At 45.3% G+C, this 19,353-nt stretch overlaps 2 protein-coding genes across 2 annotated transcripts; one reads left to right on the forward strand and one right to left on the reverse strand.

Annotated features, from left to right (window-relative positions):
- Nucleotides 1–1,435: 1,435 nt before the first annotated feature.
- LOC118786713 (akirin-2-like) lies at nt 1,436–6,844 on the forward strand. Its single transcript, XM_036541992.1, has 5 exons — nt 1,436–1,970; nt 4,232–4,375; nt 4,905–5,054; nt 5,182–5,253; nt 5,640–6,844. Exons 1-5 carry the CDS (start codon nt 1,790–1,792, stop codon nt 5,648–5,650), a joined length of 558 nt encoding a protein of 185 aa, XP_036397885.1. The 5' UTR covers nt 1,436–1,789; the 3' UTR covers nt 5,651–6,844.
- A 2,256-nt stretch (nt 6,845–9,100) lies between these two features.
- Nucleotides 9,101–19,304, reverse strand: orc3 (origin recognition complex, subunit 3). Its single transcript, XM_036542811.1, has 20 exons — nt 19,221–19,304; nt 18,688–18,742; nt 18,317–18,414; nt 17,889–18,033; nt 16,683–16,787; nt 16,054–16,208; nt 15,465–15,604; nt 14,976–15,135; nt 14,234–14,347; nt 13,502–13,635; nt 13,277–13,340; nt 12,893–13,009; nt 12,204–12,283; nt 11,631–11,764; nt 11,323–11,429; nt 10,627–10,724; nt 10,258–10,399; nt 10,052–10,168; nt 9,730–9,809; nt 9,101–9,234 (listed from the first exon to the last, which is right to left on the reverse strand). The coding sequence occupies exons 1-20, from the start codon at nt 19,242–19,244 to the stop codon at nt 9,129–9,131; spliced, it is 2,175 nt and encodes a 724-aa protein (XP_036398704.1). The 5' UTR covers nt 19,245–19,304; the 3' UTR covers nt 9,101–9,128.
- Nucleotides 19,305–19,353: the final 49 nt, after the last annotated feature.

Below are 19,353 nucleotides of genomic sequence, written 5' to 3' on the forward strand. Positions count from 1 at the left end.
TTAGCTGCTGGGGGACGTTTTACAGTAATACTACTTGCCAACACAGTTGCAATGTTTACTGCCTTTGAAGCTATGGTTGCCTTGGTAATTGCATGGGCATTTCCTTCTTTGTTTGGAGCTTTTCATGCATTCCGTGTTCCAAATGATGTGCACTTGATGGCTTGCTTTTATGCTGGGTCCTGAGGGATGAGCAGAGAGGTGCATGCTGGGTAAAAACATGACAGGCTTAGTGAGGAGGTAGGCCTTTGGACTGGATTAGGGTGCTTGTCCTGGGGTGATAACAGGCTCTAACACATGTTCAGCCATAAACAAAAAATGCATGAATAAAGTATGCTGATGTTCCCCGCACTTTGGACCGCGTCTGTGCCTGGGTTCTCTTTGATCACGGAGTCAGCTCTCCAGCAACATTAACTAAGAGAGTAAAAGCATCCACAATGCCCTGGGGCTTTTTTCTAAGGTTAGTGAAACAGCATCCAAATGAAATCACTGTGCTGACAAATTAGTTCCTTCCATGGGCAATTCATATATTTAGTAATGAATTACTTGCTTATATTCTTGCCTTTTGTAATCCTCTTTTTTCTTTTACACATCTGAGAGTCTAACTCACATTCTGCAACATGTAATTATTTATATGCACATGGCTAGGACACCATGTTATTTCCCACTTAGATACAGACTGAGGCAATTCACTTTTGGTCAAGAACAAAACTGTAGTGTCCCATTTGGGGGGTTTTAACCTGCAAAATACACCTTTCACCACGGTTGGGGAACATACAGCTACAAGTGCCATCTTCAGTGTACGGGCCGATGCACCCTTAATTGAGATACGATTGAGAAACGATGAAATATGTCAATATTCTGTCCCCAGAGATGGTACAGAAAATGAACACTGATTAGGTCAAATGCCCAAACATATCTGTTACCGATATTATTTAATTAGATACCAACATTTTAGACGGTTCAAGAAGCTGGGGTGAGTATTCTGATTGGAACTTCGTGATCAACGACCTTATGAGTTTGCAACTTCAAAGCTTGTTATGTGAGAAAATGAAAACCCAGCGATCGTGTTTAGATGTACGTACACGTAGAATACATTTTTTGTGTCTATTTTGGGAAATGTAGTTCAAATATCTAAACTCTATCCGTAACACAAATTCAATTGACTTTTCAGAATAACTACAAGTCCCAACTTTCCTCTAGGTTGTTATTCCAATGGGCGTTACATGTCGGTCAAAAATGATTTTCAGTAACAAGATATATAACTCTCTGTCCGTGATAATGTAAAATCAACTGCTAACAAGAGGGATATAACCGGAACTACTTAATTACGTGACTGACTGAGAACAGGAACTTCTTACTTATACCAGGAAAGACCTTAGTTGTGTGACTCTCTATAGTTTAGTGTCTCTTGTTTGACGTTGTTGTTGACGCCATTTTTGCTGGCGAACGGGAAATACGGGATTGTTGACAAGCGCCGTTAGCCTTTATTTCACCCACAATCCACCTTCATCTATATCTGTAATGCATCCAAACTGAACAATAAGGTGAAATCTCAGCGTCCAGAGCTCTCGCCCAGCAAGGGGGTCTGAGCAGTGGGAGAGGAAGGGGATCTGGAGAGGCGAAAAAACGACGCCTTTTACCCTCAACCAGAGTCCCCCCCTGGGCGAAGTTTAGGAAGAACGCCACTGGAGGGGCTGGGCTTTCATTTCCATTTTTGATACCAGCCGGAGAAACGGATTTTCCCCCTTGTGTTTCGTCCTTGTGGTATTGATTTTACTGGATTAGCGTCATGGCTTGTGGAGCTACTTTAAAAAGGACTATGGATTTCGATCCTTTGCTGAGCCCGGCGTCCCCGAAGAGGCGGAGGTGCACCCCGATGTCCCCAGCGTCCATGTCCGCCTCTCCCCCGCAGAAATACCTGCGCATGGAGCCCACACCGTTTGGGGAGGTGGCGTCCAGGCTCACCACAGGTAGCCAGCTAGCTAATCAGCCGCCTGTGTCCTCCACCGCAGGGATAAGTATTTGACAGATTGTGTAGCTAGCTAGCTAGCTAGATAGCTGGGTAAACAAATTGTTCTTGCCTTTTCAGCTAACGTTAGGTATCTGTCTTTTTTTAATCTGCATGTCTATCATTATCGATCTATTTATTCTGTCTGTCTATCGGTAGTTAGCTATGCGTCTCTTCTATCTGTTTACGGCTACTGTAATAATTTGGTGTTCAGTAACGTAGGTAAATACGCTACAATTAGAATAGAAGGGTTTCTAGTGAACCATGTTAACTCCCATTTTCACCCCACCACGGTTACCAAGCTAAATAACGTTACCTGAACAAATGAAGCAAGTGAACGTTGATCATGCTGGTTTAGCTGCTTCGTTTAGCTTAGCAAACAAGTCAGTTATCTAAGGAAGTAATTTACATGGCTACAATGACTAGCTATCCAGCAACTAAATCGGTTTGTTTTGGTAGCTAGGTTTCCACTGGTGGTTAACTCATCGTAAACACAAGAAATTAATCTAGTTAGCTTGCTACTGACAGTTACTGTGCTTTTCTGTTGATAATATAGGAATGTTGAAGCTCTGCATGTAATGGCTGATTTATCGAGAATCACCCAACATGGCCTCGGCATTGTACAGGATTATTGTAACTTTTTCTAGACTAGCTAACGGTAGGTTAGCCTCAAGCTACCGTGCGAAACCCTTGCAGAGTTTCTTTATTGGGGAAAAATACTGACATAGTTAGCTAACCGTTAACTATCTCAGTAGGAGTTCATTTAAAAATATTTTAGTTGGTCGTGTAGTCCCATGCGCTGTCTACCGTCGTGTAAATATTCAACTTACCTAACTGTTGGACCGTAAACAGCCCCGATAGCTGGCTAACTGGGTGAACCTATGTTATCTAACACACTCATAACACACTGTATGTTATCTAAAATACCCACGCCCGCGTCCGCGTGCGATTCGTGTCCCTGTTTGAGAAGTCCATGAAAACAAATACGTGAAAATAACTTGATCAAATATAGTTGCGATGACAGCGTCGTGTTATATTTACGGTGACTGGGGAGTGGTTAGTTTCACTGGGGCTGACTGCAGTTTAAAACCACGAGAGAGTACTGCTGTTAACATGAATTGCTCAGAAATATTCAGCTGTATGAGTGCGATTCAGTTTGATACACAGTGTTTGCCAGTGTAACTTATTTGTGTTTTGTTGTTTGGAATCGTGACTACCGGTCAGTTACACAAAAAATTGAGGTTGATAGACGGCCACTTAAAATGATAAGGAACTTAAGAGGACGAGTTGGAATTGACTGGATGCACGAAACTCCCATTTTGTTTTACTGTATTGTTACGGTAGTATATCCCAAACAGTTTCTCTTAGGCGTACGTTGTCATGTTTTTGATTTTCAAACACCATCCTTCACTTGTCACAACGCAAGTACCATCCTGGCGTTTATCGCACAGGGTACTTGTTCATAATTATTCAAAAAGATTGCACTTAAAATTTGCACGTATTGCGGTGTACTCTCTTACCTCATGAGAACTGGAAGGCTTGAATGACCCTGAGTGAACTGAGTTTTATTTCCTAACTTAGCAGCAGTAGCTTTGACACCAGGAGTACAGTTGTTAGACCTGCTGTCATTTCCATCCAGCACATCTGTCACCTGAAAGCAGTGCAAGAATCATTAGAAAAAACTGTCAGTAACACACTTCAAGAGAGCATCAGCTTTGAACATCCATTAAAAAGGGATTTTTCCCCTATTAAAGGGCACATTTCTGTTGTAAATACATAATTTATATCTTTCCAGTGGGCAACTGTAATCTATGAACAACATTAAATGAAGTAAAATATTGGAGCTTAAATCTTACTAATGAGAGAATATAGAGAGGTCTTGTCTGTGAAAATAAAAGACAGTGCCATTTGCACTGTGATTGTGATGTTGCCACCAAGGTTGGCCATCAGGTAGCTAACCTAGCTCGCTAGCTAGTTTACCTGAACATTACTGTAGTTCACTATTCAGCAGTCAGGTTTCCTTTTCGATTTGCCCACCAACATTGAGTATTACATCTCATTTCTATTTAACGAGTTTGTAGCTGGAGGTCATATTTTTTTCTGTCTCATTTGTGTTGTCCTTCCTTCATTGTGAGAGATTAGATTATTTTGGCAGATAAACTTTGTGTGAGACCTGTGTGTGCTGGATGCATTTTCACTGGCTTCCGTGTTCATTCCTGACAGAACAAATCCTGCACAACATCAAACAGGAGTACAAGCGCCTGCTGAAGGGGAGGCACCTGGAGAGCGGCTTCCAGCAGAGTGAGGCCTGCTGCAGCCTGGACTCCCAGCCCACAGCCTCCCTCCTGACCGGCTCCGCCCTCCCAGGTACGAAAGGACCAAGCCGCTCTCACTCAGCAGCATCAGACACAAGTGTGTGTGCATGAATTGGGGGATTTGTCTGCTTCAGGCCGTTTTGTGGTGGAATTTGGCCTTTCTGAGGAATTATGTATCACATTACATTATATTGCAGTAGGGGCAGCAGTACGGCACAGTGGTAAGGAGCAGGTCTTGAAACCAGGTAAAAGGTTGCTGCTTTGAATCCCCACAGGGCCACTGCTGTTATACCCTTGGGCAAGGCACTTAACCCACAATTGTCTCCATAAATATAGAGCTATATAATTGGATGCAATTGTAAGTCGCTCTGGGTAAGAGTGTCTGCCAAATGAAAATAATGGAGTGTAATGTAGTGCACTGCCTAGTTTGGGCTCCTGATTAGCTTATGACTGTAGAAGTACGTTACAACTGAAGGCATCCCTGAAGATGCATAAATCTGTTTTCTCAAGGGATTTAAAAAGGCAAAAATGAAAACAAACAAGCAGGTAGCTGGTGTGGAAGTGACGCTTTTCCCCTGCAGGCACGTCCTCCGGGGCCGCCTCTCCGTCCAGAAAAGAGCAGCCTCTGTTCACACTGAGGCAGGTGGGCATGATCTGCGAACGGCTGCTGAAGGAACGCGAGGACAAGGTGCGGGAGGAGTACGAGGAGATGCTCACCTCCAAACTGGCAGGTGCGTGGCCCAGCGCTGAACCGCAGGCGCCTTCTGGGAGGGGGGGGGGGGGGGGGGAGGCTTTCTGGAATGCATATCTCTTCATTTTGCTGGTTGTCCTGAGTCTCGGTTTGTGGTTCTCTTCCAGAACAATACGATGCTTTCGTGAAGTTCACACATGATCAGCTGATGCGGCGGTTTGGAGAGCAGCCTGCTAGTTGTGAGTCTCCACCCTCATCCATTTTCATAAGCGATGAGTCGTGACCCTGCAGATAATTTTTGTTGTACCTTAGTGATGAGATTTTTATGGTATCCTCCCTTGTAATGAGAAACTAAAGCTTTATCAGCCCCCTGATGGGTCCATATAATCGTGGATTTCTTGAACAAATCAAAAGGCTTGTCTCACCACAGCATCACATTATGACCCATTCAAATAACTGAAATGTGTGCTTCTATAATGGGACTCACAGAGCCTCACTGCACCGTCACACTTCCACATTTCTCTGAATGCAAAGTTGTGGAACAGAGAGGAGGTTCTCCAGGGTCTTCCTCATGCTGGGATGACAACCGCTGACGTTTCCCTCTTTTTTCTCTTCTCCGCTCCAGATGTTTCCTGAGTAAGAGCAGCTTGCTGTCTCACAGGACACCGGTTCCCCTCCGACCGCCGGAAGTCAACAAGCTGAATCTCTGCAAGCGTTTCCAGAGACTCCGTTGATCTAGTCCAGACTTGTAGCAGTGCCATATTTTCCCCGTGGGCTCAGGCTATTTCAAGCTTTTGTCAGTGGTGACCACGTTCTCTTAAGCGACAGGGCTCTTCCCAGTGTTAACGCGTATATGGACCTCTGCTACCCATTACTCTACCTGTGGCCTCCCACCTTTCATTTGCTACCATAACAGCCACTCGCCTTTTTTTTTTTTCCTCAATCTCAATTTTTCTAGACACCTGGCATTCCAGATTCAGTCACCAGTTTTTTTTATTATTATTTGACTTGTGTATTGTAAAGCAACTCTCAAATGCCATTTAATTGTTGCAGGTCAGTCTGTGTGTGCATGAGGGGGGAGAGAGGCTGGTGTGGTCAGAAGCCAGGAGCTTGCACATGTCCCGGGTTTGTGTTTCTGTTCTGGACCCAGTGCGTTAGGCGTTGCCATTCTTCGGGTTCATGGTCAATCTACACGTGTACAAGTGACATATGAGTGATTCACATATATGTTTTTTATTTCTCAAGTTTTTATTTATTTTGAACAGATTTTTTTTTCTTTTTTTGGGTCCTAGTATAATTTTACAGCCCATTAATGGACTTTAAGACAAAGTAAATAAAGTTTGAATGAAAACTTGTGATGTCTGAATTTCAAAAATAATCCCACACTGACATGGGACTCATTTAGTATTTTTTTTTTTTGCCAGTAGTGCCCTCTCATCTGTCTGTGACCAGACTGATTCAGGTGCTTTGGACCAGCAGTTTCTTTTCTTCACTTGGGCAAGGGGGACTGGCTTTGGATTGGCTCAGAGGCTCCATGTGATTCATTGTGACTTATCAGAGACCAATCCACATAGTTAGCAAACACAATATTAAGTGTGTTGCACTCAACTCAGTCAACTCTGTTAACTTGATGTATAACCATGCTTATCAGTTCTATTAATAAAATGTGAAGTTTAGTCCATTAATATGCAATCGTTTATCCATGACTTCTACTGGAATGTTTGGAGCAGTGAAATGTGGGGAAAAATCAGTCATGTTTTCCTTGTCTGTGTCAGGGATATTTGTAATTTAATTTCCCTACAGCCCAAGTCTGTCCAGTGAGCGATAGGCTGTTTGTGCACACCTTCTGAATTCCTGTTCTTGAAAATACATCATAGAAAATGATAAATGTGTTTCATTTTTTTTTCCATGTGAAAAATATTTAATGGATCATTCCAAATACTACATTACTACAGCTGACTGTCTTAATCAGGTAACATAAGTCTCCTTTTGATATTGCAGTGGTTTGCAGTTGTGCCTGCAATAGTCAGTTTCAGAATTTATTATTTATAAGACCAATTACATTTAAGCTGAAACTATCTACGCAGACTGAAGACCCACCTCTTCAAACTGCATCTTGGTTCCACTTCTATCCCCACCCCTTAACACCTGCTACTTCTAGTATCTGATGGTAATTTTGTGTTCTAGAGGGACTGTTGTATCGTAGTATACTTGGCTTCTGTCAGAGTGCACAAGTTAACTTGTGGTAGGGCTCGAATAGTGTTATGCTCACTGGTCTGGGAATGTTGTTAGCCTGGTCTGACGCTGTTGCTCGTTTAAATGGATACACTTATGTTCAATTATGTTGGAAGTTGCCCTGGGTAACAGTGTCTGCTGAATGCATGTAATGTAATGTATTCTACATTCATTTTAAGATTGGCAAGGAACACAGCTATATAATCAATTATTTAGAATGGTAAAGACTTTTTAGCATGGCCAATTTTCCTTTAGTTTTGGATTATGCATGAAGTATCTCCTTCCTCTAGAAAAATCTCTTTTACTCAATTACATGGATTACCAGATCCCAAAATTGTTCCTGAATGCCACAGCATCCACATTGGTTAAGAGTACATACAGCAAGATCCCCTCTTGACAAAAACATCAGTTGATAGGTCAATATTCAATGACAACATTGACTTTCTCCAAAAGTCCCTGCAGCTGGCAGTGATTGCAGGCTCCCAGAAGTACTGATGGATTGATAAATTGATGGTACGAATTAGTTGGGTACAGATTTGAGCCATAGGTACGGATTTGTGAATTGCGGGTATGAACTATGAAATCGTGGTTATGGAACTGATAAACTGGGGGAATGAATTACTTAATCATGGGTACAGATTGGTAAAAATGAAAATGGATGAGTTTGATCTGCCCCCTTTCTCCTCACAGTGCCCGAGTGGGCAGTAACTGCTGCAGAATGTTGCTGTGCCCTCACCAACAGACTGCATCAGTGCCACCTCCTTGGAAACGGACTCTTCTTGTCCAGGCTTCCAGTCCGGGCGTGGAGAGAGGGTATAATACGCAGCTGGGTTTATACACTACAGCACAGGGAAAGAAGCTTCTGGTTCTAGTTCCCCGTCTCAGTCTCTGTCAATAGAAGAGTGAGTCCTGAGACACAGCACCAGTGTGGGACGGCACAACCTGAGACACAGCACCAGTGTGGGACGGCACAACCTGAGACACAGCACCAGTGTGGGATGGCACAAACGATGGAGAGGTGCTCACCTGCTCCAGTTCATAACCTTCATATTTGTCAGCATTTCAGGGCCACCTGCATCCATCAGTGTATCAGAACCTACTCCAAATTCCTGTTAGGATGCTGTTCATCCCTTCTTGCTGGCCTGGTTACTCATGACTTGGCAAATCTTTTACCAGATCACTGCAACCATAATCAGTCCATCTGCGGGGAGTCCATCTGAATAAGAACTTTTCCGGCTTCATGTCCCAATGGAAAAGTGCAGTGACGCCTCTCTCAAGATGCCCCACTGGTGTTGCCAGCAGGTGTATAGAGATTGAGGACTGAAATAAATCAAAAAGTGAGAGTAACCAACTTTGAACACAAAATTAATTATCTTGCAAGTCGGCACAAAAACTAATTTTATGACAGCTAATATAGTTATGAAATGTGAAAGAACTAGTTGGCCAATCAATTACCTAAGTAATGCAACTGGCTGCAAATATAACTAGTTAGCATGTTTGGCATTAGATATTACATATTTTGACCAAAATGCCCCCATCTGACAGGTCACCCTGTGGTCCATTGAGAAGCCTGTCAATTACAGTCATTAGGCAGGGCTCAAGTGCTTGCAAATGCAACCTGTGGTTTCCAGGGATTGTAATATTCTCTGCTACAACCACAACAACTTGGCATCTTTATACCCAACATAAGTGTGTGTATTTTCATTGGAAATCACAGGCCATGTGAACTGCTATAAGCAGTAGAATTACTCCTTTGAAAAGAATGAATAGAATCCAGCAAAAAGAATGGAGAGATCACATTTTATTTGTAAATTCACAGATACAAAAATAGACAACTGAATAGCACCGGGAAACGTGTCAAGCCGGCATGTGGGGGGTGTCAACAGCCCCCCCACGTTAGCCGAGCTACATGGTCCGTCTTTTGCTTTGTGGATTTCACAAATCCCAGGAACTCCAGCTCAGACACGGCCCGGATGAAACGAGCGCTGAAACATGGGTTAAGGTGTTCTCTCAGCTATACTAGGCAGCTATACTCCTATAGGACCTGTAGAGCTATACTCCTGCCGAACATACGCACTGATGCAGTTAACGTAAGTGCAGTGAATATGAGGGGGTTTGGAAATGCCTTTTACTTCCCACTGCACTGCAAATCTCTCTTACCTCATTTCTTATTCAGTGAAATACTTAACAAATGAAAGCTAAATATGATGCACACTTAGACACCTCATTTACTCATTACCACTGTATGGCTCGTCTCAGTTACACCTTCCTAACAATTCTTTCATGACAGGTCAGTTCTGGCTCAAGTATCAGCCTTCAATGTCATTGGTCAGTACTCTACAGAAGAGTTCAAAGAGGTAACTGTACAAATATTGACCTAATTACCAGAGGAAGTGAAACGTAAATCAGCATGCTCTACCACTGCCTGATGTAAACACCGTGCAGGTTTCTCCAACTGTTCTGTTCCTGAAAAAGGATACTGTCTCATTTCGCTGATTTTCCCCTTTTCACTGGAGTCAGCGTCCTCTCCCTCAGCAGCCGTGACCACAGTGGAGTAGGCCTGCCGAGACACGAGTACAGCGGTTACGACAGGTTCCTATTCATTTGTGCCCCTTTACAGATCTCTCCACTGCTAAACTTCTCTCCTCTCCCCCTCCTCTCTCAGGAACAACAGGAGCTTGAAATCCCACTCCTGCCCCCTCCCCTGAGTTCAAGGGTCTAGGTTCTGAAACCCACACTGAAACATGCACGTGCTCAAAACAGGCCTCGCCGGTCTGGGTGGTCACGGAGCCCTGTCCCTACCTCCAGCCAGTCGTACAGGTTGATGAGCCGCCCGCATTCCAGGTGCAGCTTGTACACAACGCAGAGGTCCGGGGCGGCGCTGGAGATAGCTCCTGCCTCGTTCTTCAGGGCTTCATTCTGCCACAGAAAACGCCGCCGTTAGTGTTCATGACCGTCACAGGCACGCTTTCACAGCACAGGAGCGGGCAGAGTGCGGTCGCAGTCACCTGCAGGTAGCAGTAAGGGTGGCTGAGGGCGGTCTGGATGGAGGTTCGAGGCGTGGCGTTGAGGTGGCGGCGCAGGGTGCCGGAGGAGGTGTAGTAGTACACCTCGTACAGGGGCTGAGATTCGGGCAGGGCCAAGTGCATCCTGGGAAGATACAGAGCAAAATTCCAATTGTTATCATCAGTTATCAACCATGGCTGTGTTTCCATTACACTACAAGCACATAAAGGCACACAAATGTGCTTTCATTTAGCATGTCTCTGAATTCCAGAGGTAAGGACAATTTAAGAAGTCAACACTTCAATTTAGGGCATGTACAGGTTTTACACTGTCCTCACACTGGAGGGAGATCTTGGCTGTATTTCACCTACTTGACGAGACTGTCGATGTATTCGACAGCTTGGTTGCGGAGCAGCTCAAACGGGCTTTTCTTCTTGCTCCTACGAGACTCCTTCATCTCCAGTAGAGTCTGGAAGAGAACAGAGCCTCGGGATAATCTCACACACATACGAGGTGGAGAGTGCACAGACACTGCTGATTTTAATCTCAGCTATTATCTCTGAGAAGACTGGGCCAGGGATCCAAACGTACCATGATTTACTCCTGCTGAATGACTCGAACCTTGATTAATCTCTCACACATTGCACATGTTTACTGGCAGCTCTTACTGTGGCAAAAAAAAAAAACTATCCCACAACTGCCCACACCCGAAATCCCCTGAACTCAAAGAGTAAAAGTTTCACCGTCTGCAATCCATAAAACTGGAAAGATCGACTCCAAAATTACGCAAACCAAATTTCCCCATGTCAGAGGACAGGAGGGAGATTACTGTCAGTGACTTCTGAAGCGTGTGCATCTAGGTATGTAAATGTCTGTTTTTTTATTTGTTAATCGGTGTGCTATTTACAATCAACCTGTATATTGTTAGTTGGATAGTCATCATTTAGTGCGTTATTAAATATATGCCCAATCAGACACCGTCCACAAGAGATGCACACGCCATGCCTTGTGTACTGCAGTATACCGCACTCTGAGTGCGAGAGAAGCAGGTGAGTGTGACGGCCTACCTTCTGAAGGTGGAACAGGTCCGTCTTCTTCTGTAAGTCCTGCCCAGGTGAGGAGTCATCCTCCTTGCCCTCGGTAGAGCCCTCTGCTACTGGAGGGTCTGCACTGCCTGTCAAGACAGGAGAGTGAGGCTTCATGACCCCCGACCTGGGCAGAGCCATTATGTTCAGCTGAACCAATTACTTAGTGTGCAGCTGGGGAGAGTAGCTTTTGATTGGTTCAGCTTCAGGGTCTGTAGAGACAAAGCAGCTCTTTTTTTCACAAAGGGAGTTAGACGGGAGGGGGAGGGTTTTTTTTTTTTTAAACTTACTGTCCAGCTGTTGAAATCTGCCAGTGAGACTCTCCAGCTGTTGAAGTGCATCCCTCATATTTTTGGTCTTGCCAGGTTTCAAGATCTCCACACACTTTTGTAAAGCTGCAACAAGCTCATCCTTTGCCAACATCCTAGAGGGAAGAAATGTGTTTCAGGACAGATGCAAGCTTATGCTGCAGTATTCTACATTTCAGTATTTCAACACATTATTTCTTCCAGCTTCCGGTGCATTTTTGTAGTTCTTAGTTCTTTCAAACAGTAAAAACCACTTAAACCGTTTTTTGATGGTAGTAAAAAAAAATGCAGAAATCAACCAATGAATGTTCACTAACAAACCACATAGGGTAACGTACAGCAGTATATGAGTACTGCTAATGTTAAATCATGTAGACAAACAACGGAAATAAGGTTTGCCAAAAATCTCAGACGCCTGAATGCCTTTTTTTATTTGAAGAAAGATGCAGCGGTGGATATTTCAAAGTTAGCCGATAGCTACATTAACATCCTTAACTATAATAACGCCAATCCACAACACACCCCAACCATCTGATACCTTTCCAACCATCTTACCTGAGCAGCTGCAGGGCCGACTCGTACTCCTCCGTCTCCCACACATTCCTTTCCAGACAGGACACGTGAAGCTCTCTTATCTGAGGGAGAGAAGTAAAACACCCCCCCCATGCTACAGGTCTGAGGCAAGAGCAGGGCCTAGCAGGAGGCCGTCACCCCCACTCACTCCCATACACACATCAAGCCCCGCCAAGCAGCTTTAAGACCTGCAGCCCCAGCTATCATTCAGTTTCTATTGGGTGTGGGTTTCCACTGTGGGTGACTACTCAAAGACCTGTATTTATATTTATTTATATATATTTATATTTATATTATTTATTTACTTACTTGGAGCGCAATATTTACACCGCACCTTCGCTGCACCTATGCTGCTGGTGCCTTTGCACCCTTGTTAGTTGTATTTCATCGTTAATTGTATTTTTATTCGTTATACTGTTTATATTTCATACTTGTTTAGATTCTGTATTTTTTTTTTTTACTGATGATATTTTATATTGCTTATTTTTTGTAAATATGTGTGAGGACTTGAATATAAATGCACTGTTGGAGGCTGACACACTTGCAATTTCGTTGTGCTTGCATAATGGCAATAAAGTTCTTGAATCTTGAATCTTGTATTGAGGGACAATACAAGATTAAAGCTGGTGATGTGTCTCTTTACCCATGAATGTTGCCTGCTGGTGCCTCACCTGTTTTCCCAGAGGGTACTTGGGCAGTGAGGATGTTAGGACATGCAGACACCTGAGAAACGGGTAGAAGTTCTTGTGGTATCGACGAAGGTCTTCCAGAAGTTTCTGACACACCTCCTGAAAGGAAGATGGATTTTACAATTTTACACAGACATGGCCACCCCAATACTGCAAAGCTACTCTAAGTTAAGAGAATGGGTATACCAGAATGTGTTGTTTGAACACCAGGGAAATGTTCGGATAGACTTTTTACCCTTTTTTAAAAAAACTGCTCTTTTAGAGGGCTTTGATCAATGGGTGCTAAATCTATCCAAATATAAGGCTGGTCAAAGGTACATCCTTTTCATCACCTTTGACCTCAGAGTGCAATTGTTGATTGGTTACCTTCACATGCTCATCACTGGTCAGCAGCTGGACTTGTTCCTCAGGCTCCTGCTTCTCCACAAACCTGAACGGTGAGCACAGAGAGCACCTTCAGCTGTCAGCAGCAGACCTCTGAAAGCGGGCGACCAGCTCCCAGCTGTGACCTCTCGAATGTCACTATCTAACCGTTTAATGATAAAAACAGGACAGGCTCTGCTGGAGGGGTTGCTGGGAGACTGGGAGTACCTCATGAAGGAGGGCAGCTGGCCGATCCTCTCCACCTCCTGGTGGCTGAGTTTCTGGGCCCGCTCGACAGCCTCCTCCTTCTTCCGGCACAGAACACTGAGGGGCTGGCTGTGGAAGTGTTCCAGCAGGGACAGCTGTGGATGAAACGCAGTGAGCTGGACCAGCACAGCGAAACGCACACACACACACACACACACACATTCACATGTTCATACAGTCAGACACACGCATGTTCACACACTGTAAGAGACACAGACACACACTCTCACATGTTCATACAGTCAGACACACGCATGTTCACACACTGTAAGAGACACACACACACACACATTCACATGTTCATACAGTCAGACACACACACATTCACACACTGTTACAGACACAAACACAGACATGTACATACAGTCAGACACACGCATGTTCACACACTAACAGACACAGACACATTCACACACACACACACACACACACATTCACACATTGCAAGAGACACACACTCACTCACACATTCATATAGTCACAGACACACACACACACACACGTTCACATAGTCTTGCACACAAACACACACTCACGTTCACACACTCTATCAAACAGATGTACACATTCACACTTTTACTCGTGTTTATACACACAGACACATACACATACAAAACACTTTCACAGAGACATGCAGGTAAAAAACCACTTGTGGTTACAGTTTTCTCATGTCACAGTAAACAATGGCGCCACCTGCAGGCCTTTGATGAAGTTGCGCACAGAGAAGTCGTGGTACAGGAAGAGCCCCACCAGCACCTGGAGCACTTTGCCACTCGGCTTGAAGGGCTGCTGTGGTGTCAAAACCAGCTGTGGAAACAGAGCGACAACACAGATACTTCACCTTCGAGCACCTTAGACTACTGTATCAGAGAGACTAGGCAGGACACTCACTGAATCTCTAAAGCCAATCTGACGTGTTCTCCTGACAACGTTATCCTTGTTGTTTTGCTCGTTATTTTATGTGTTTGTCATTTGTACACCATGTTTTTTGCATTGTGTCTCAGACTGTGCATTTATGGTTCTGCTTTCTTGTCCTAGTCTCCTTTGAAAAAGATATCTGATCATCTTTACGATTTACCTGACAAAAGGATTTACCTTGACAACACACAGAATAAATAAACGTCCGCTTCGTGACCAATAACAGTGAGCAACATGTCAGAGAGTCCGTGCTATGTACAGAGATGCACACAAACATACAATGTGACACCTCCAGTTCTTTGACAAGCAGGACGCTGTGCCTCCATGAGAATGTGGTAGAGGGAGGATTTACGGATCATAAAATAAGCCAACCTGATTTCAACCAATCAGGGTTTAGCTGTGAGAAGCCAAGTCCTTTGGAATGGTCTCTATACTGCAAGTCATTGATTGACAGGGCTTGGTGGGTCACATGACACCTCACCCTCCTGCCGCTAGGCACAGGCTCAGCGACAGCTACCTTGTCGATGACGGTGGCCAGGTGCTGGGTGCAGGGCAGGGACTGGAAGAGCTCGATGCACAGCAGGGACGTCACAGAGTGGGGCAGCATGCGCTGGATGGTGCAGGGGGATGTGGCGATGCCGAAGATGAACAGCAGGGGGAGCTGCTGGGTGTACTGACTGTTGGAGAGGAGCAAAATGAACAACCAGAACCACAGATAGCAGACTCACACTCACTACAGGTATACAACATGTATGCATGTATGGGCTTGGCTTCTCTACATTTAAACTAATGAACATCCACACCAATCCACAGACTCCAGGCAAAGTGAGGGCTAGTGGTGGTTGAGGTTGAGTTGGACCTGATCCTTCTGTTTTTTGGGTGAATGAGGTGTGGGGTAAAGGGTTTTGACATCAGTGAAAGGCACCGTGTTACCCGTATGTGAATTTATTTTTTGTGGAGTATACACTGGACGTCACAGGCAGTGGGGTGACGGTGAGGTTCCCACCTGCAGATGAGGATAAAGTCTTGCAGCACGTGGGAGCTGAAGGCCTCCAGGTCTTTGAAGATCAAAATGACGGGCGGACGAGGAGGGAACTCCATCGCTGAGGAGCTGCGCTTTTTCCCTGGGGAAGTTCCAGAGGGCTTCTGCGGGGAGCAGACACGTGAACAGGCAGGAAAACCATCTACTGTTAACACTAAATGAGATTAAATGTGATATTCCTGTAATGATTAGTCCATTTTATCAGTTGGTGAAGAGCAGTTATTATTGAGGGCTACAGTGTAGCTTAGTGTGTAGGGAAGTAGGAGGGTTGCAAGTTTGAAGCCTATGATGGGGACTTCTGCTGGGTATGGCACATAACCTGCACTGACTCAGTAAATACACAGCTATATAGTAGTAAAAATACAGCCATTATAACTACCATTTACAAGTCAAGTGCAGAACTGAAACTATCCAGCTATGACAAGCATGCGCAGTCAGCCTATAAGTGGCTTTGGCGCCACTCACAGTAAGCAGCCTTTCTACCAAGTAAAGCAAAATCGATTTGTGTTTACAGAGAATTCCCTGTACGGAGCCCATCGGCGGGGCATCCTACCTCACTGACAGTCTTGTACCAGTCGCAGAGGGCGCCGAGGGAGCAGTGCGACCGCTTCTGTGGGAGCTCAGCGCCGGCCTCCTCGTCCTCCTCATCCACCGACACGCTCATTCCCATCAGCCTTTGCAGGAACTTCTGCAGCAGGTGCTTCAGGGCTGGGCAGGCAGGACCACATGCACTCAGCTTACAAAACTTTAAACCTCCATCTGAGTAAATGCAGGGTTTTTAAAAGGAGGGTCACAGGTTCAATTCCCAGCTGGCGTACTGCCACTGTACCCTCTGCACAAGATGCTTAAATCTGTGGTGGTCTGGTATATATCCACCAGTACAAAAGAATAACACATAAACTATACATCACCCTGGCTTAGTGTATCAACCAAACATTTAAACAAGAAAAAAACAGAACAGAAAAAAAAAAATCTATGAGGCTTCAGATATCAAGCCAAACTCAAAAGGGTCATCCCTCAACCATTTTTGATAATTTGAGAAAGAGAAAATTATGCACAAATGAATCCCACAATCCCAAAACAGCAGGCGCTCTGTGGAATTTGGTGAGTCATTACAGTGGCGACACAATGCATGCGGCTGGATAAAGGTAGGCCAGGCCTCCCTCGGTTGCGGACAGTTACCTGCGCACTCCTTGGCTTGCACAGAGACCACGAACGGAGTGACAGTCTGCTGCAGCCTGTCAGACAGACTCTGGAACGTCATGTCATGGTCCGGCACATTCACCCCTGGACAACAGAAGCAAACCAGGGTCACTCTCCTGCATCCACGCACTCACGCGCTCCTGCATCCACGCACTCACGCGCTCCTGCATCCACGCACTCACGCGCTCCTGCATCCACGCACTCACGCTCTCCTGCATCCACGCACACGCACTCCTGCATCCACGCACTCCTGCATCCACATACACACGCTCCTGCATCCACGCACTCACACGCTCCTGCATCCGCATACACGCACTCCTGCATCCACGCACGCACACGCTCCTGCATCCACATACACGCGCTCCTGTATCCACGCACGCACACGCTCCTGTATCCACGCACGCACACGCTCCTGCATCCGCACGCACGCGCTCCTGCATCCGCACGCACACGCGCTCCTGCATCCGCATACACGCGCTCCTGCATCCGCATACACGCGCTCTTGCATCCGCATACACGCGCTCTTGCATCCGCATACACGCGCTCTTGCATCCGCGCACGCACACGCTCCTGCATCCGCATACACGCTCCTGCATCCGCATACACGCTCCTGCATCCACGCACTCACACGCTCCTGCATCCACGCACTCACGCGCTCCTGCATCCGCATACACGCTCCTGCATCCACATACACGCACACGCTCCTGCATCCACGCACACGCACTCCTGCATCCACGCACTCACGCGCTCCTGCATCCGCGCACTCACGCGCTCCTGCATCCGCATACACGCTCCTGCATCCACATACACGCACACGCTCCTGCATCCACATACACGCACACGCTCCTGCATCCGCATACACGCACTCCTGCATCCGCATACACACTGCCCATGCACATTCAAGAAAGCTGCTTTTCCACCTCGAGAACAGTATCCACGTTAATTTATGTGTCCCCTCAGCGATTCAAACATCTGCAACTTATACCCAAGGAAAGGGCTTGGTTGGACAGGCCAAGCACACACTAAGTAGGTTGCCTTTAGAAAGCTGGCTGGTAAAAGCTTTGACTAAAAATTACATTTATGTTCTTGAGAGATCAATGCTAAGCACAAATGCAATTAATTTCTCCTTAGCAGAAGGGGGGAATTATTACATTACAAAGACAACCATGAGCAGCACAACCTCACCCAAAACCAGTGCAGCTGTGGGGATCTCGCTGGCCCTCATGCGAGACGCCCAGTCCTCCTCTTTGGACAGGAAGCTGGTGGAAGACTTCCTGACAAACTCCAGCACACTGTCCAGCATCTTCTTATTCAGCTCGTCCTGCACCTTCTGTTTGGTACAGACACACCAGTACAAAAACACATTCCCATGCACATGCGTCAGGTCCCCTTTCTGCTCGGCAACACAACTGAAAATCACTGTTTCATCTGTGCCTGCAGGTAAAGGAGCAGAGCTATTGGCTGAGACCTGCAGAGAAAATGGTGGAGGATTCCTTAGCCAATCCCTTCCTGTTCCACAATGAACAGCCGCGATCATGATCCATTTAGCGTTACTGTTGTTAATTTCTTTCTGGCATGTGACCTATGACTACCGCTGAAACTGCAGACCTTACCTCGGTTTCTGCCCTCATATTCTCCCACAGGGCCTGGCAAAGCTGAAAACGCTCTTTACTGGTCTCACAGTCCTCACTGCCATCGCTAAAATAGTCCTCTAAGGGATAAGGAAATACACAGGCAATCCACAAATCGATCACGCAAAAGAAATAAATGCAATTCCAAATTATATAGCAGAAAACACGTAACTTGTTAGTATGAAGAGGCAAACACATATACAGCAAAACACAGAAAACCGCATATATTCGCAAAACCCCTAACTTTTGGAATGAGATAACTAAACCACATAAACAGACTCGATAATTATGATTTTCTCCCCCCTAAATAAATAAATAAATAAATAAATAAACACCGGCTGGCTCCAACTCACCTGCATCTAAAGCCCTCTTCTTTCGCTTTGAGCTTGGCTTGAAAACAAAGCAACCCTGAACAAACATACATTGACATTAATGTTTATCAAAAAAGCTATATTTCGGTGCACCTGGGTCACCCCATGCTTGATCTTGCAAAGATCTCGGCAGCAATTACTATGCAATGTAATTATTTAAAGCCTTGCTAGCCGATCTCGCTAGCTGACAAGCCTGGCGATTTGGTCACAAGTTACGCGTGTAGGTAGCTGGGTGGCAATAAGTGTCCTGTCCCACAGCGGGTTTCCTCATGCATGTTACAAGTGAAACATTGCAAACAAATACTTAGACAACGTTAGCTAGGTGACAAACGACCTGCTACCTAGTTTCTTAAAACGTCCTCAACCAACACAAGACTGTTTTATCCACTGCCATGTTTCTGAGAAGGAAATTTTTAGACTGTTAGACTATTACAACAGCAAGCTAGCATTCGAGCTCATGCAGTTATTTGTCAGACGGCTATAGTACCTAAACACAGGGTATTATTTAATGTTACCTTTGATACGGACGATGTAGTCATTTGTAGCTGTTTTCGTTAATATGTTTATTTGTCGTTGCGCCGCTGCTTGGTGTAGCACAAACACGCTTCCTTCCGAAGAGTTTCGCGCGGTTTTGACGTAAGAGGTCAG

The sequence above is a fragment of the Megalops cyprinoides genome, chromosome 12, assembly GCF_013368585.1.
Source record: "Megalops cyprinoides isolate fMegCyp1 chromosome 12, fMegCyp1.pri, whole genome shotgun sequence".
NCBI lineage: Eukaryota > Metazoa > Chordata > Actinopteri > Elopiformes > Megalopidae > Megalops > Megalops cyprinoides.

Bases quoted from the DNA above. Each gene is read 5' to 3' on its own strand.
- LOC118786713 (XM_036541992.1), top strand. From the start codon at position 1,790: ATGGCTTGTGGAGCTACTTTAAAAAGGACTATGGATTTCGATCCTTTG. The intron at 1,971-4,231 runs GTAGCCAGCTAG...CATTCCTGACAG, and splicing joins GGCGTCCAGGCTCACCACAG to AACAAATCCTGCACAACATC. The intron at 4,376-4,904 runs GTACGAAAGGAC...TTTCCCCTGCAG, and splicing joins GACCGGCTCCGCCCTCCCAG to GCACGTCCTCCGGGGCCGCC.
- orc3 (XM_036542811.1), bottom strand. From the start codon at position 19,244: ATGACTACATCGTCCGTATCAAAG. The intron at 18,743-19,220 runs GTAACATTAAAT...ATGTTTGTTCAG, and splicing joins CTACATCGTCCGTATCAAAG to GGTTGCTTTGTTTTCAAGCC. The intron at 15,136-15,464 runs GTGGGAACCTCA...CCTCTCCAACAG, and splicing joins GACTTTATCCTCATCTGCAG to TCAGTACACCCAGCAGCTCC.